Source organism: Pogona vitticeps, chromosome 5 (assembly GCF_051106095.1).
Source record: "Pogona vitticeps strain Pit_001003342236 chromosome 5, PviZW2.1, whole genome shotgun sequence".
Lineage (NCBI taxonomy): Eukaryota > Metazoa > Chordata > Lepidosauria > Squamata > Agamidae > Pogona > Pogona vitticeps.
This window is the reverse complement of record NC_135787.1, coordinates 90,306,326-90,321,538: the sequence shown is the minus strand read 5'-3', so window position 1 is coordinate 90,321,538 and position 15,213 is coordinate 90,306,326. Positions and strand designations below refer to the sequence as shown.

The window sequence follows — 15,213 nt, the reverse complement described above, 5'->3', positions numbered from 1 at the left end:
TCAATTTGCAATTATAGTCTTAACTGCTTACTTTGAGACATTGGTAAGCAGAAGAATAAAAAAAAGTTCCATTTATTCGCGATTCTGCTCAAACAACCTACTGTTAAAAAATGAGTGCTTATAGCAACAGGCCTCAACAGACTCAGCCTGCCTTTAACAGACTCCTGCAGACTGTATTCCAAAGTGCACTAACAGTATTAACTGCCAGCAGACTTAAAAAGGAGAAAAAGTCACTTAAGCAGAGGCTTTTAAAATCAGGCAGGAAAGGAAATGCTGGATTGAATAACAGTCTCCCCAGCCCACAAAGCTCTCTCCTAGCTAAACCTACTAAAGGCAGCACATGAGGTTGAAAAAACTCTTATTTGTGAGAAAAAGTGGAGATAAAATGGATAAAATAAAACAACCCTGTCCTCCATCTCAGCACCTTGTGATCCTCATTCTGATGTGTTAAACAATTGTCATTCAGTTCTACACAGTGTTCTGGATTTCATTGGTATGATCTCAGGTTGACATGATTCTTGTTTGACATCTTGACTTATTAACAAACCTCTGTTTGAGTAAGCCATTATTTACTGAGTTTGGTCACAGCAAAGAATTGTTATTTGCTGCTGCCGGTCGGTTATCATCTCTCATGATTAAAAGAGGGGACAAAGGTTTTGTTGACACTTGCACATAATGACAAACCATGGTTTGTGTTATTATGTTTGATATCTTGCTCCAGGTGTACCATTTTCATTTGAAGCTGATGGCAGCAATAAGATTATTTTAATGACCTCTGGCAAGGTGTCTTGCAGTGTTTCCTGGGCAGATAAAGAAAATGGGATACCCTTGATTCCTCCAGTATCACATAAAACTTCTGGAATCTCAAGGTAACAAACTTCAATAAGTATTTGAAAATGTTTTATAGTTTTGTGATGCATAAATAAACTGCTTTCATGATGAGCACCTTTATTTTATTATATATTTGATGAATTATGTAATAGAAAGAAATATACAATTTTTGCTATAAAGGCCATTATTTCATTTGTTACACCATATTTGGTTGGTCTTTGTTGCATTAGGTAAGAGTGCTTGTAGATTTCACATTATATTCATAGAAACTCTAAAAGCCAGAGTTCATATATCACATGGGAAGCAGCCATGCAATGCCCTGTCTGTAAAGAAAATCAGGAAGAGAAAATTGGAGATTATTGTAGACATATGTATAAGTAGGTACAGTTCAAAAAAAAAAAGCAAAAAGGTATGTGGTATTTGTACACAATTCAAAGGTCAGCCTTCATTTCCAGCCAAAACCTCCTAGGGAGAATGAGCACAGGCTCCAGCAAAACCCCAATTCAGATCACTAGGCCCTCCCACTAGGCCATGTGATGAGTGAGAACAAAGAGAGAGAAAAACAGACTCCTCCACAAAATGCCCATGGAAGCTTACCTAGCCTTCATTTCCAGCCAAAACCTCCTAGGGAGAATGAGCACAGGCTCCAGCAAAACCCCAATTCAAATCACTAGGCCCTCCCACTAGGCCATGTGATGAGTGAGAACAAAGAGAGGAAAAAAACAGACTCCTCCACAAAATGCCCATGGAAGCTTACCTAGCCTTCATTTCCAGCCAAAACCTCCTAGGGAGAATGAGCACAGGCTCCAGCTAAACCCCAATTCAAATCACTAGGCCCTCCCACTAGGCCATGTGATGAGTGAGAACAAAGAGAGAAAAAACAGACTCCTCCACAAAATGCCCATGGAAGCTTGCCTAGCTTACATAAGCTACAATTGTGAGTAACTACTGTGGTTACTATCTACTGGAAAGAAATCCACATAATACCTCTGATCATGGGGCAACAAGACTTTCTCAAGAATATTCAAAACATTATACCTAATGGGCTACACCAGATAAAAACACGGAGCTAAATTGTTAATCCCTGTTATGGAGATGTTAGCAGTAGAAGTGCAGCAAATGGTGAACTTTATTATGAACTTTGCTGTGAAATGGAGAAGAATTGAGATGATGGGACAGATGCTGTGGCAGATAGGACAAAGGAGTGGATACATGGAGTGGATGAAGCTCTTGAGAATGGATGCATGGTACATAAGATGGAAAATGAAAGATGGCATTATAAGAGGGGCACAAAATATTGGTTAGAATGTGGAGATAAATGTTAAATTTAAGAAGGTATTTTGTGGTGAAAAATATGATAAAATAAACACAAACTAATGGTTATAACATTGATTTAGAACAATAGATATCAACTTGGCAGCATTTTAAACCTATAAAATTGGTAAACTTAAAGATAAAAAGAAAGAGAAGGTCCAAGAAAATGAAAGATTTTGAAGCAGAATAACCCACATTCATAAGCCAGAGGGTTTTTAAATAATAATACAGTGGTGCCTCAACTTACAAACTTAATTGGTTCCAGAACTCCGGTCGTAACTCGAAATGGTTATAAGTTGAAGCACCGTTTCCCACAGGAATGCACTGAAATGAAATTAATCCTTTCTGGCCGAAGGAAAAAAATCACCAAAAAAAGAGAACACTGCAAGACTGATCGGAAACGCAATTAATCCATTCCGGCCGAAGGGGGGGGAGAAAAGAAAACAAATCATGCAAGACCCTTCGGAAATGCAAAAACTGCAAAGCAAAAAGCAAACAAAGCATGCAAGACCCATTGGAAAAAAGATTAATCCATTCCAGCTGAAGGGGGGGGAAGAAAAGCAAACAAACCATGCAAGACCCTTTAGAGATACAAAAAAAAAGCCAAGCAAGCAAACCATGCAAGACCCATCGGAAATGCAAAAAAGCGAAAAGCAAACAAACTATGCAAGACCCATCAGAAATCCAAAAAAAACAAACAAAAAAAAAACAGAAAGCAAACAAACCGTGCAAGACCCTTCGGAAATGCAAAAAAAGCAAACCAAAAAGCAAACAAAACCCGCAAGACACATCGGAAATGGGGGGAACCCCCCCAAAAGCAAATAAACCCCACAAGACCCATCAGAAATGGGGGGAACCCAAAAGCAAACAGACCCCGCAAAACCCATCGGAAATGGGGAAAAAAACAAAAAAAAAAAACCCCTGCAAGACCCATCACAGCATAGAAACATAATCCCACCACACAGCCCAAAACCACACTGCAAAATCCACCCAGAACAGTTTTTAAAAAGTAGAAAGCAGCACCTTACCTTACCAGGCAGTCTGAAGCCTCCTCTGATCACACACTCTCTAACCGAGGGGCGAAAGAGCTACAAAGATGCAGCCTCCTCGCTACCAATGGTTAGCGATTTGACTTCCCTGCCTTTTTCCCCTGTTGTAACTGGAAGCTCTAGCCACAAGTCAAAGCAAAATTTTATGGCCAGCGCTGGTCATAACTCGCAATAATCATATGTTGGGATGTTCGTAAGTCGAGGCAGCACTGTAATAAAAATAACTAAAATAATAAACCAAATCAGTTGCTTATGTTTTGAAATGTTCTCTCTCATGTGATCATTAGTTGCTACCTAGGATTGCGTGTTCAATTCATGTGGGAGAAGAAGAAAGCCTAACAAATCTGAGAAAGTAACAATATCCAAGTCACTTCATTTGAAATGCAACATACGAATTTGTTATATCTGATCATTCTGGATAAAATATTCAGGAAGATAAGTACAGGAAATAGAACCTAGGAGATGGGCTTGAATACAATATAACATCATTTTTTAGATTTCCTGCATCAAAAGTCAAAGTGACTAGTAAGAGAATAACAACAAGAAGTCATCTGGCTGGTGCCCAGTATAAACTGAGAGCAAATTCCATATATATGTCATGGAAGAATTGTTAATAGAAGTGTTTATACTGATTCCTAATGGAGTGCTAATGGAGAGAGCTCCAGTAGAAGAGAAAGAAGTGACTGAAGGATTGGAGAATGGTGTAGTTTGTTCCATAACACATTATGTTTCACATTAATGTTATACTTTTTGGATGTAGTCATAAAACCCTCAATGTACAATGTACTGTAATGCTTTGTAAAACTGTGTCATGTACAAGGTTAGGTGCCACTTTTTTGGCCCCCAAAAATCAGAATTTTAAAACAAATTTTTTGAATTTCTGTTTGTTTGTTTTTATATTTCCAGTACTTTAAAAAATATTGATGCCATTGCATCCATTGGCACATCAGGGTTAACTGACATGAAGAAACTAGCCAAATGGGTGGCTGAAACAAAACTTGATCCAAATGACCCAAACAATGCAGCCCTGATGCAGCTAATAATGGTAAGACAGACCCATTAAACATGACACTGAAACTTTAGTTTTGCCAAGTTGTTTCCACAGTTTTAAAAACGAAGATGATTACTTGACAGGGAAATACATTCTATCCTATCTTGTTATCACAGTGTTGTTCTGCTTGTTAGAAAGGAGAGTAGAGAATTTTCTGGTGCTTTTAATATAACATTTTTGTTGATGTGAGTACAGGGTGTTGTTTTCTTTTAACTGCCTTCTTTCTGAAAAAGTGTGCAGATTGTACAATTTTATGCAATTTTACAAATTGTGCAAATTGCCCAAAACTAGGATGACAGCTGGTTTAAGAATTGCATCTTTCTTAGCATTCATGTAGTCCATCAGCACCTGTTACGTTTGTTTGGGCTTTGATTCTGAAATGGACACTGTAAGACATTTTATGCAGTTACAGAGACCTGAGGAAGCACTTTCAGCTGAAAGCAAGGGTTCTCACTAGTGACTGTAATTCTTCATTGAGGACTCTTGTAGTGTCTATAGCTAAATCAACAACAACAATAACAAAACTGTGTATTCTTTCAATCCTTTCTGCCCAGTAACTGGCTGATTGCATCACATTTTTATTTATAGTTGAATGGCCACAGATTTGCAGGTGGTATAAGACAGTATGTATGATACTGTATACTCAAACTTATGTCTTTTGTTGTTTTTTCATGTGCTAGTAAGTTATATACAGTATATTAAGATGTTTCAGAGGCATATATTAATTGAACTAAGGGAAATGTAGCCATTGTATATGGGTTGCAGATTGGTGTCTTAGTAGTGATTCTAAGATCAAAACACTTTGCTTAAGTAAAAGCAAGTATAAGTAAACTAGACTTTGACACCACTTCTTCAAATAATAGATTTTATAATCTGTAATAGCACGAAAATACATAGGTTTATAACAAAAGAGTTCACAGTTTTTTCTGTGATGTGGGGCATTATTTCTCTTAAAGTCCTTTATCCACAGTACCTCTCTTTCATTTTGATTAAGCAGGTAGGAGGGAATGGAGGCTAAGCCATATCCAGAAGTAGCAGGTAACTGTTGGCAGTGACTTCTTAAGCCTGAGAACCCCCCTTTCCTTCTTTTCTTTTTTATTAAAATTGTATTTACTTGTTTAGGTTGCTACAAGCGGCGATGCGTCTGTTCCCAGTTTCTTCAGGCTCGAGCAATTACAAGAAGAATTTAATTTTGTTTCTGATGAAGAACTTAACAGATCCAAAAGATTCCGACTGCTTCAACTCAGAAACACAGAAGTGACTGAATTTCAAAGTTGTAAGTGTATTCCCTTACTGGAAAGAGAAATCAGTGAAAAAGCATTGCAGGTAAGCTGCTCTAAATTCATGATAATTGAACTGTTTGCTGTTTTTTTTTTTTCATTCTTGGTTTAAATATCCTTGTTCTACATTACTGCTATAGAATTCTAAAGCCCTTATTTAGAAAGCCCTTATTTATAGAACCCTGCTTTTAGAACATTTAGAGGATCCCACATGAAAAATTAGCTGAGGAAAAAAGGTGAAGCAGAGAACATGATATAAGTATATAAGGCTAAGCATGCTGTGGAGAAAATTGATACAGAGAAGTGTTTTAGAGGGGCATGTAAGAGTACCAAAATTTGGATTTGGGTGTCTGTAACAAAAAACAGAGAAAAGAAACTGTGGCTCAGCTACTAAATGGGGATGGGAAAATTATAGCATCTTGTGAAATATCCCCTGCTTCATTTCTCAAATGATATTTAAGAGATTCAATTGACTATTCCAAAAGCTTCTTTGGGGACCCCTATCCCTCTAGAGCAGTGGTTCTTAACCTTTGTTACTCAGATGCTTTTGAACTGCAACTCCCAGAAACCCCAGTCAGCACAGCAGGTGGTGAAGGCTTCTGGGAGTTGCAGTCCAAAACTCCTGAGTAACCCAAGGTTAAGAACCAGTGCTCTAGAGCCTCCTTCTAAAAACTACAGCTATCAATTAAGGATGAACATTTTAGGTTTCCAAACCAGCAGCTCTACCATAGAGTGTGCTGTCATGTGTGAATGTCTGGACTACATCAAATACCTTAGAGCAGGGGTCTCAAACATGCGGCCCGGGGGCCATTTGCAGCCCCCCAGATGATAGTTTGTGGCCCACGCCTTGCCTGCCCCCCCAAAGCATCCACACGTCCTCTGCTGTCAAGAGTAAAAAAAAAAGCCTTGCCTCACTCGCCGGCTCTCTCCCAAGACAGCACCTCTTGCACCCTCCATCCAGAACTGCAGCCTGCCAGCCAGCCCACCTGTCTGCTGGCTAAGGAAATTCCTGGGCCGCTTCCTCGGGCTCTTGCTCCACTTGGCGGAAAATCTGATGCGGCCCAGCCTCACTCAGACTCTGCCTCTAGCAGCCCCCAGGTAAATTGAGTTTAAAACCTCTGCCTTAGAGATACCTCCCCATGAGGTGTGCTCAAATCAGTTTTCTCTCTGATTGTAGGATGTTGGGATTTATATAACTGGGGCAAAAAAAGACTGACCACCCAGTTGAGAAGATAATGCAGATAAAACTTTTGAAAAACAAATGGCAAGAACTTCAAGGAAATACGATTAGCAGTAATGTGAGGCTTCAATTATCTTGATATATTGGGAGACACATTTTGCCAAATATAGACCTTCCAAGAATTCTTGGTTTGTATGGCTGATAATTTTCTCCTACAAAAAGTGGAAGAGGAAACCAGAGGAGGAGCTATCCTGGACTTGATCCTAACCAATAGAGATGACTTGATGGAAGAAGTAGTAGCAAGAGGAACTCCATGGGGGAGTGACAATGTTCTACTTGAGTTTGTGATTTCAAAAGAAGTGAAAGCAGAGTGTAGCTGAACTTTCGAAAAGCCAATTTTAATAAACTCAGAACAGTCATACAATCATTGGTAATGTCCCATGGCAGGAAACCGTAACAGGAAAAGGAGTCCAAGATGGGTGGGAATTTCTTTAAAAAAGGACATTCTAAAGACACAACTATAAACAATTCCAACAATAATAAAAGATGGAATTCAGCAAAAAAGACCAATGTGGCTTTACAGAAAGCTCAGAGAGGATCTGAAAACAAAAAGGACACTTAGAGAAAATGGATAGAAGGCCAGGCTACAAAGGAAGTATACAGTCAAATAGCAAAGAATTGCAATGATGACATTAGAAAGGCAAAAGGTGAGCAAGAGAAGCTGAAAGCACAAAAAGGCATTCTTCGGGTATGTGTGTAACAAAAAATAGAGCAAAGAAATAGTGGCTAAGCTACTCAATGGGTTTGGGAAAATTATATGAGATGGCAAAGAGAAGGCAGAAGTGGTCAATTCCTACTTTAGCTTGGTCTTCTCCCAAAAGACGTCTATATTTCTCCAGGACATACAATAATTGACTCAAGCGACAGAAAGCCAGATTTAGGCTGCATATCAGGAAAAACGTAGACCAGTATGACAGACAATTGAACCAATTAGCTAGAGAGGTGGTGAGCGTTCCATTATTGGAGGCATTCAAGAGAAAATTGGAGAACCATCTGTCAGATCTACTTTGATTTGGATTCTTACATTGAACCGGGGATTGGACTCTATGGATTTATAAACCCCTTCCAACTCAATTATTCAATGAGTCTGTGGTTCTGCCACCTTGGCCAGACCTCCTTAAACAGACCTCTTCTCAGCCAAATAAGAGAAGGAATTCACCTCTTTTTGGTTGCATGGCTGCTGCATGAACACCTCTGCTTCTACCGTGTCCTTCCTCTTGGGTGGTGTCTGTGGAGGACAGACCCCTGCCATGCTTGTCAGGACAGTGTTGCAGAAGCTGGCCCTGTTGTTGCAGGGGTGAGGGACTTGGACCCTAGAATACAACTGCTGGTATTGCTGTTTGGGACACTATGAACATTGCTGTCAGACTATGAGAGATTTGGGATTTCCTTCATGAAGGGAAGCACATAATCCAACTATTTAATGTAGTGAATCTTGCAGTCAAGACTGAATGGCTGTAAAAGGAGATTGTATTCAATTAATTAATGTATTTGATTTATATATCACTCCTTTAGTGCAAGCACAACTCTGGGCTATTTACAGATTAAAATTAAAAAAAACCAAGACCCCACATGACTATTCTTTCATAGCCTGTTGTGGGAAATTATATCCCTCCTGATTTACTTAAATCTTTTCTGGAGTGATGGACTCCAATTTTAGAAACTCTTTTTCCCTATACAGTATAGATATGGAGGGTAGTATTCCAAAGGAATGGACCTCAATTGTGCCCATTTTTAAGAAAGGAGAGTGAAAGGACCCAGCTAATTATAGACCTATAAGTTTACTTGATGTCATAGGCAAACTGTATGCACAACATCTTCTCCTAAAACTGGAAGTCTGGGTAATAGAAAATATTCTTCTATCTCCTGAACAGACTGGTTTCAGGGAGGGTCACTCCATGTCAGATCATTTTTTTGTTAATCTAATTAACAAATATACTATAGTATCCTCTGAACAATTATATGAGGCCTTTATCCATCTCAAAGCTGCTTTTGATTCCATTCCAAGAGGATGACTATGGGAAAGACTTATAAACCTTGTAATAGATCCTAAATTATGGTTTTCAACAGAAGACCTCAGACTCATAAATGGTCAATGGGTGGGAGAATATTAGAACAGATAACTCATTATAAATATTTGGGCGGGATGTTCCACCAGTCAGGTTCCTGGGCAGCTCAGATTGACTTTGAAAAGCAGAAATTTGAAAAAGCTATGCTTGGTATGGTGATTGTGAGTTTTCCGGGCTGTTTGGCTGTGTTCTTAAGGTTTTTATTCCTAATTTTTCACCAGTTTCTGTAGCCAGCATCTTCAGAGGACAGGAGTCAGAACTCTCTCTGTGCTCTGGTGCAGTTTGTTGGATAGTTGAGTATAGCTCTGTGATCAGCTTTTTTTCTTTTCTCCTGAAAAGGATAAAAAAAGAATCTCCTGAAAAGGATAAAAAAGGTAATCCCACAGCTGTAAATTCTCAACTATACCATAAAACTGCACCAGAGCACAGACAGAGTTCTGACTCCTGTCCTCTGAAGATGCCGGCCACAGAGACTGGTGAAACATTAGGAATGAAAACCTCAAGGACATGGCCAGATAACCCGGAAAACCTACAACAACCATAGAAATGATTGATTATAAATTTAGTCACAGCAGCTAAATTAATAATAGCAAAGAATTGGGAGGTTAAGTGCAATCTCCAACTAAATGAATGGTATAAAGAAGTGTGGAATATAGCTCTTAATGATAAATTAACATGTGAAATTAGAATAAGAAAAAGAACGTGTACCTTAGCAATAGTCAATGTATTTTTGGAAGGGGAATGGGGCTCCAGAAAAGGAAGGACAAGATTACAGTGGACCCTCTACTTACAGAATTAATCCGTATTGGAATGGTGGCTGCAAGTCAAAAAGTCTGTAGGTCGAATTTCTATTGACCTACAATGTATTGAAAAACGATTAATCCCATAACTGGCAGTTTTTATTCTATTTTTGTTTCATTTCGGGTTTTTTTCTGGTCTGTAAGTCGATTCTCCGGCTGCAAGTCAAAACTAAATTTTGCGGCCAGAGAAGTCTGTAACTCGAAAAGTCTGTAAGTCGAGCCGTCTGTAAGTCGAGGGTCCACTGTATCTCCATTGGTCTTGGGGAAGGGGAACATAATAAGTGTTGTTGTTTTATTTTTTGTTGTTTATTTTTGTTATATACAGTAATAACATAATATATACGTAAGACCTGCATAGTTTAACTTAAGCAAGTGTAAATCAGCAATACGATTCTAGCAAACATTTTTCATACTTAATTCATCTCTCATAAGTATTGTCTGAAACTCACATGTTTTCCTTGTAAGTTAAAAGATACTTGCCTTTTTGCCCTGCTTATTACTTCACCCATTCTTTTGAGTAATGAAAGGGTGATGGATGACAATTCAAATATATTATTTATCAATAGTGTTTTAATACAGTGGGGCCTCAACTTATGAACGACCCTACTTGCGAACAATTCAACTTACGAACGCCCTATAGGGGAAATAAGGACTCAACATACGAACTTCCCTCGAGTTACGAACAGGAAAAAAGTGCCCCCTCCCTCCCCTTAGAGGTTTCTGGAGGGGAAAAAAGGGTCAGAAATGTAAAAATAAATAAAAGAAAGTTCCTTACCAGGCCTTGGTAGCTCCAAAGAGCAGGAAAAAGAGCAGGAAACAGCTAAAAGCCCACACCAGAAGGGAGCCTGGCAGCCATTTTGTGCTTTTCCCCCGCTCCTGCACCCTCCTCTCCCCGCCTATCAGCTGATCGGCTGGCTCTGAAGAGGCTTGGGGAGGCTTGCTCAGCACCTAAAAAGCCTGCCTGTGTGTCTTTGTGCTGAAAAAATCAGCACAACGTGCTTTAAAACATGATTTAAAATTGGCTTCGTTGAAAAAAAAAGATTTCTAAAGTGCTTTGCAAACTGTTCCCTGCCTTCCTCCTCGTTTCCTGAACCTAAGGGAAAAAAAGGAAAAATATCCCCCTCTAGTGGCAGAAGGCAGAATAGCAGCTTCCCATTAGTTTCTATGGACAGAAAAGAGCAGATACAGATTAAATGGTTTTCAATGCATTCCTATGGGAAATGCAGATTCGACCTACGAACTTTTCGACCTACGAACCACCTTCCAATATGGGTTAAGTTCGTAAGTCGAGACCCCACTGTATATCACTTATTTGCTTAAGGGCAGCTCAAGTAAAGTACAACAGGTAAAGGGCACATAATTGTTGAACTCTTCTCCTAGGATTATGAGAAAAGATTACATGAGAGGGATGTAGTTGATACCAAAGATCACCTGGATGGCCACAGAACTGTAGTTGCAAAATACCTCCAAAAGGTAAGAAACAAAATTAGAATGGTTGTTGTGAGTTTTTCGGGCTCTTTGGCCATGTTCTGAAGGTTGTTCTTCCTAATGTTTTGCCAGTCTCTGTGGCCGGCATCTTCAGAGAGGACAGCATTCTGTGCTCTGGTGATTAGAATACTGGTAGACTAAGGAACAAACTAGATAACTGGCTGCAGTTTTGCATATACTATGTAATGTTTTTAAAGTGCAAGTTGCATTAGGTGGGATGAGAGCAGATGGGGAGGAAGAATTTAACTATTTCCTCCCCCATTAGAGTCTTCAGGAAAATCATTCTTCTGAAAGAGATATTTGCTTTGGTGTGAAACCTGTGCTATTTTGGTGAATTTGGCATGTTGTTTTTTTCAATTATTTCATTTTCTGTTATTCAGTTTTAAAAGTGATTGTGGAGCTAATGCAGTGTAACTGGTTATAGTGCTGAACTAGGACTCAGATATCCAGATTTCAAATACCCATGCAGCCATGACACTCACTGTGGTAACTATGGGCATTCTGTGTCTGTTGTGAGGAGTGAGAAAAACTATTTGTGCAACTTTGAGCTTATTTGAGGAAAGGTCAAATAAGTAATGAGTAAGTAATGAATAAATGATAAAAAGATTATATATGTACTCTGCCTAGATCAACCTCTGGGAGAGACGTAGGCTAATAGTTTTAATATAATGGGCAATATAGGAAATCTTTGAAACAGTGCTTAAGATTAGTTAAAAGTTGCCATACCTTTTACTGGGGACATATGACAGAGTTATAAAAGGTTGTATAACTAATACATTTAATGAAAAGTAAGAAATTTGCTATTAATTTTTATGTCAGTAAAGCCTACAGTCCTTTATTTGGCTTGTTGAAAACCAAATGAAAAATTATCAGAAGTACCACATTAGCAAAAGTAGTATTTCTAATAAATTTTCATTTACAAAAATTTAGCAAAAGTAGTAACTACACTTGGTTATCTTGTTAGTATGTGGATTTAATTGTTTCAAATTCAGATTGTGATCTTTTTTTAGGCTAGGGAATCAGTAATTGACCGATTCTTAATCGCAAAACACCATGTTCTGCTGCCAGATATAGTAAATGAGGAAGAAATCCCTACTCTTGGGTAAGGAAAACAGTATAAAATTAAATCAAAATCATAATACATCTGAAGTAAAGCAGACACTTTCTTGTGTGTTTGATTTGCATTTTTGTTTACCTATGTTTATATCTACCGTGTTTCCCCGAAACACAGGGGTCTTATATTCATTTTTTCTCCAAAAATGCATTACGGCTTATTTTCAGAGGCTGTTTTATTTTTTCATGTACAACAATCTACATTTATTCAAATATAGTCATGTCTTATTCTTGTTGCTGCAGAATGGTGGAGGGTGGGGTTTTACTTAACTTGGACTTATTTTGGGGATAGGGCTTATATCAGGGATGGGCAAGTAATTTCTGTAGGGGGGCCACAGAACTGTGTTTGGGGGCAGAACCAACTTTACTTAAAAATAAAATGAAACAGTGATGTTATTTGTTTTTTATTTTAAACTTGTTAATTTTCACAAATACTAAAGAGGTTTTTTGTGATATGTTAAAGATAAGCAACTGATCAACTTTAGACAAAAAGCTATAAATGGTTTTGATGTTCAAAACTGTCTGCAGGCCGGACAGGAGCGGCTCGCGGGCCGTTTGTTGCCCTCGGGCCATACTTTACTCAGTTCTGGCTTATATTATAAGCATCCTGAAAAATCATACTAGGGCTTATTTTCAGCTTAGGTCTTATTTTTGGGGAAACAGGGTAATTTTATTTGGTCCAAATCCAAGAGGAATGATGTCATTATCAACAACAGATTGCCGCTATCTGTAGACTTTCTTTTTCAGGGTGCTTATGATTTCCATCTATTGTGTACAAGCAATCCACACCCTGTAATCAAGATAGGAAGTATTTAATCAGCAGGAGCCTGCTGGTGATGATAATGTCATTTTGGTTGAGCAGGCAGAGCTGCAAAACAGGATTTGGGCCAGTAATTGATTTAAAGGATCAGGATTTCTGTATCAACTTCAGGCATAAGTATGAACAAGTAATGTTTAATTGCTATACAGTTAATTTCCATGTACTTAAAATAATATAGTCCTCTATGAATCCTCTGTCCTTTATAAATTCTAATGCAATCACAATTAAAAGATCTTTTGAATAGTGAAGTTTTTTACGTTTTCTGAAAAAAAGAGAAGCAGTAATTGCAAGTTGATAGATATACCCTGTTTCCCCAAAATAAGATCTTATCTGAAAATAAGCCATAGTATGATTTTTCAGGATGCTCGTAATATAAGCCCTACCCCCAAAATAAGCCCTAGTTAAGTGAAAGCCCACCCTTCACCATTGTGCAGCAACCAGAAGATGACATGACTGTATTTGAATAAACATAGATTGTTGTACATGAAAAAAACACCCCCAAAATAAGCCCTAATGCGTTTTTGGAGCAAAAATTAATATAATATAAATTAATATAAAACCCTGTCTCATTTTCGGGGAAACACGGTATGTTGTTTGAAATAAAGAGAAATGGGATGGGAAGGCAGCAGTAAAAAAAAGCTAGGCACTTTCCATCTAGTAGAAAGAGGGAAACTGTTAGCAAGGATATCTATCTTTAACACTGTTTAAATGAACAAGATGGGGAAGAGGATAGGATGGGTGACTTAAGAATGGATCATGGGCCAATTTGTGCCCTTAGGGGAAGCTGTATCCCCTCAGTGATTTGAACAAAATTGATGTAAACTGGATGCATCCCTTGAACATAGCTTTCTAGTTTTTAAATTGTGTAATCTCTGTTTTAAAAGTTCCATCTGCTGGACATTTCAAAATAACAAGAGCTACAAGACCTGTAAAACTGAATGTTGTTTTTTAAGAAACATTTATCAATATGGTTTCCATAACATACTTAAAATCTGAAAGTTCTTAAACAGATGCTTAAAGGTGCCAGGAAAAGGCAGTAGTGTAAGTGTGGCGGTAATGATGATGATGGTGAATCATCATTTTTTCATCATATTTTACAGAGTAACAAATGGTGGCATAGGGTCCTGTTCCATTCATGCTATCATTTTTGTGTGTCTGAGACTTTTTGCTGTTTGAAGCAGAGTTCAAATGTGCGTCTTTCCCAGTAAGGTTCTTTTTCTTCCTTTAAAAAATTGTAGTCATGTGATTCTTCATGTTGATTCTTCCCTGGGAACAAGTCCCATTGATCATGACACAACTTACTTTTGATATGGCATCTTCATCCTGTTTCCCTCTTTAATGCATACTCTCTCTTTCTTACAGTTATTTCTCACTATGACACCCAGATTTATTATTGAATGCATAAACAATAGCTTTCCTGCAGGGTTCCTCTGTCAGACCTTCCGTGATGATTCAGAGGGCCTCTTGCTATCAGCCCAGGAAACCATGAAACCAGTGATGCTGTGAAGATATCAGACTTCCCGTAGGAGGGGAAAAGCAAACCAAGAACACATTTTTTTCAGGATAAAGAGTTGTTTTACTCTGTTCTTCCCAACCAGGCTGCTCCAACCAAGTTCCAAGTTTCATGTCTCCTCTTCATCACACTGCATGTTTCTAGTGCAATTCTAATTTGTAACATGGCTCTAGGATCTGCAGTTTGCATTCCTTCTCCACCTCATCCCCAGTATTGCTGTTACTGAGCTAGCACAAAGAGGCCTGATGGTGGGATCAGTTTGAGTGAGCAAGAAAATTTGTCAAAGTCAAGTGCAACCTGCAATAGTAGGAGACATTGTTGTTCTTCCTCTCTATTACTAGTAGGCAGTAACCGTGCACAGATGGAATGTTGCAGTGGTAGCAGATGTTGAAATTTTAAACCACTGAATGAAGAAAAAGGTTTAGCTTGAATTATTTAGCCCAGTTTTTCTAAAAGATTCAGCTATCTTTCAGCTACTCTTTATGCTAGATATTTTGAAAGTTTCTTTGCTTGTATAGAATAATAGAATAAAAGAGATGGAAGGTGCCTATATAGCCATTGGGTTCAACCCTTGATCAATGCAGAAATCCAAATCAAACTACAGTACTGTATACTTTATCTGACAGATGGTTATCTAACTTTCTG

At 38.3% G+C, this 15,213-nt stretch overlaps 1 protein-coding gene across 5 annotated transcripts in view; it reads left to right on the top strand.

Moving 5' to 3' along the window:
* CC2D2A (coiled-coil and C2 domain containing 2A) overlaps positions 1-15,213 on the top strand; it is a 144,341-nt gene that overhangs the window by 80,427 nt on the left and 48,701 nt on the right. For all 5 annotated transcript variants that reach the window (XM_020806583.3, XM_073001050.2, XM_073001051.2 and 2 more), the window contains 5 exons: positions 722-869; positions 4,101-4,239; positions 5,368-5,571; positions 11,015-11,107; positions 12,133-12,224. In XM_020806583.3, the coding sequence (XP_020662242.2) occupies positions 722-869; positions 4,101-4,239; positions 5,368-5,571; positions 11,015-11,107; positions 12,133-12,224 (676 nt within the window). The remainder of the gene's footprint in view (positions 1-721; positions 870-4,100; positions 4,240-5,367; positions 5,572-11,014; positions 11,108-12,132; positions 12,225-15,213) is intronic.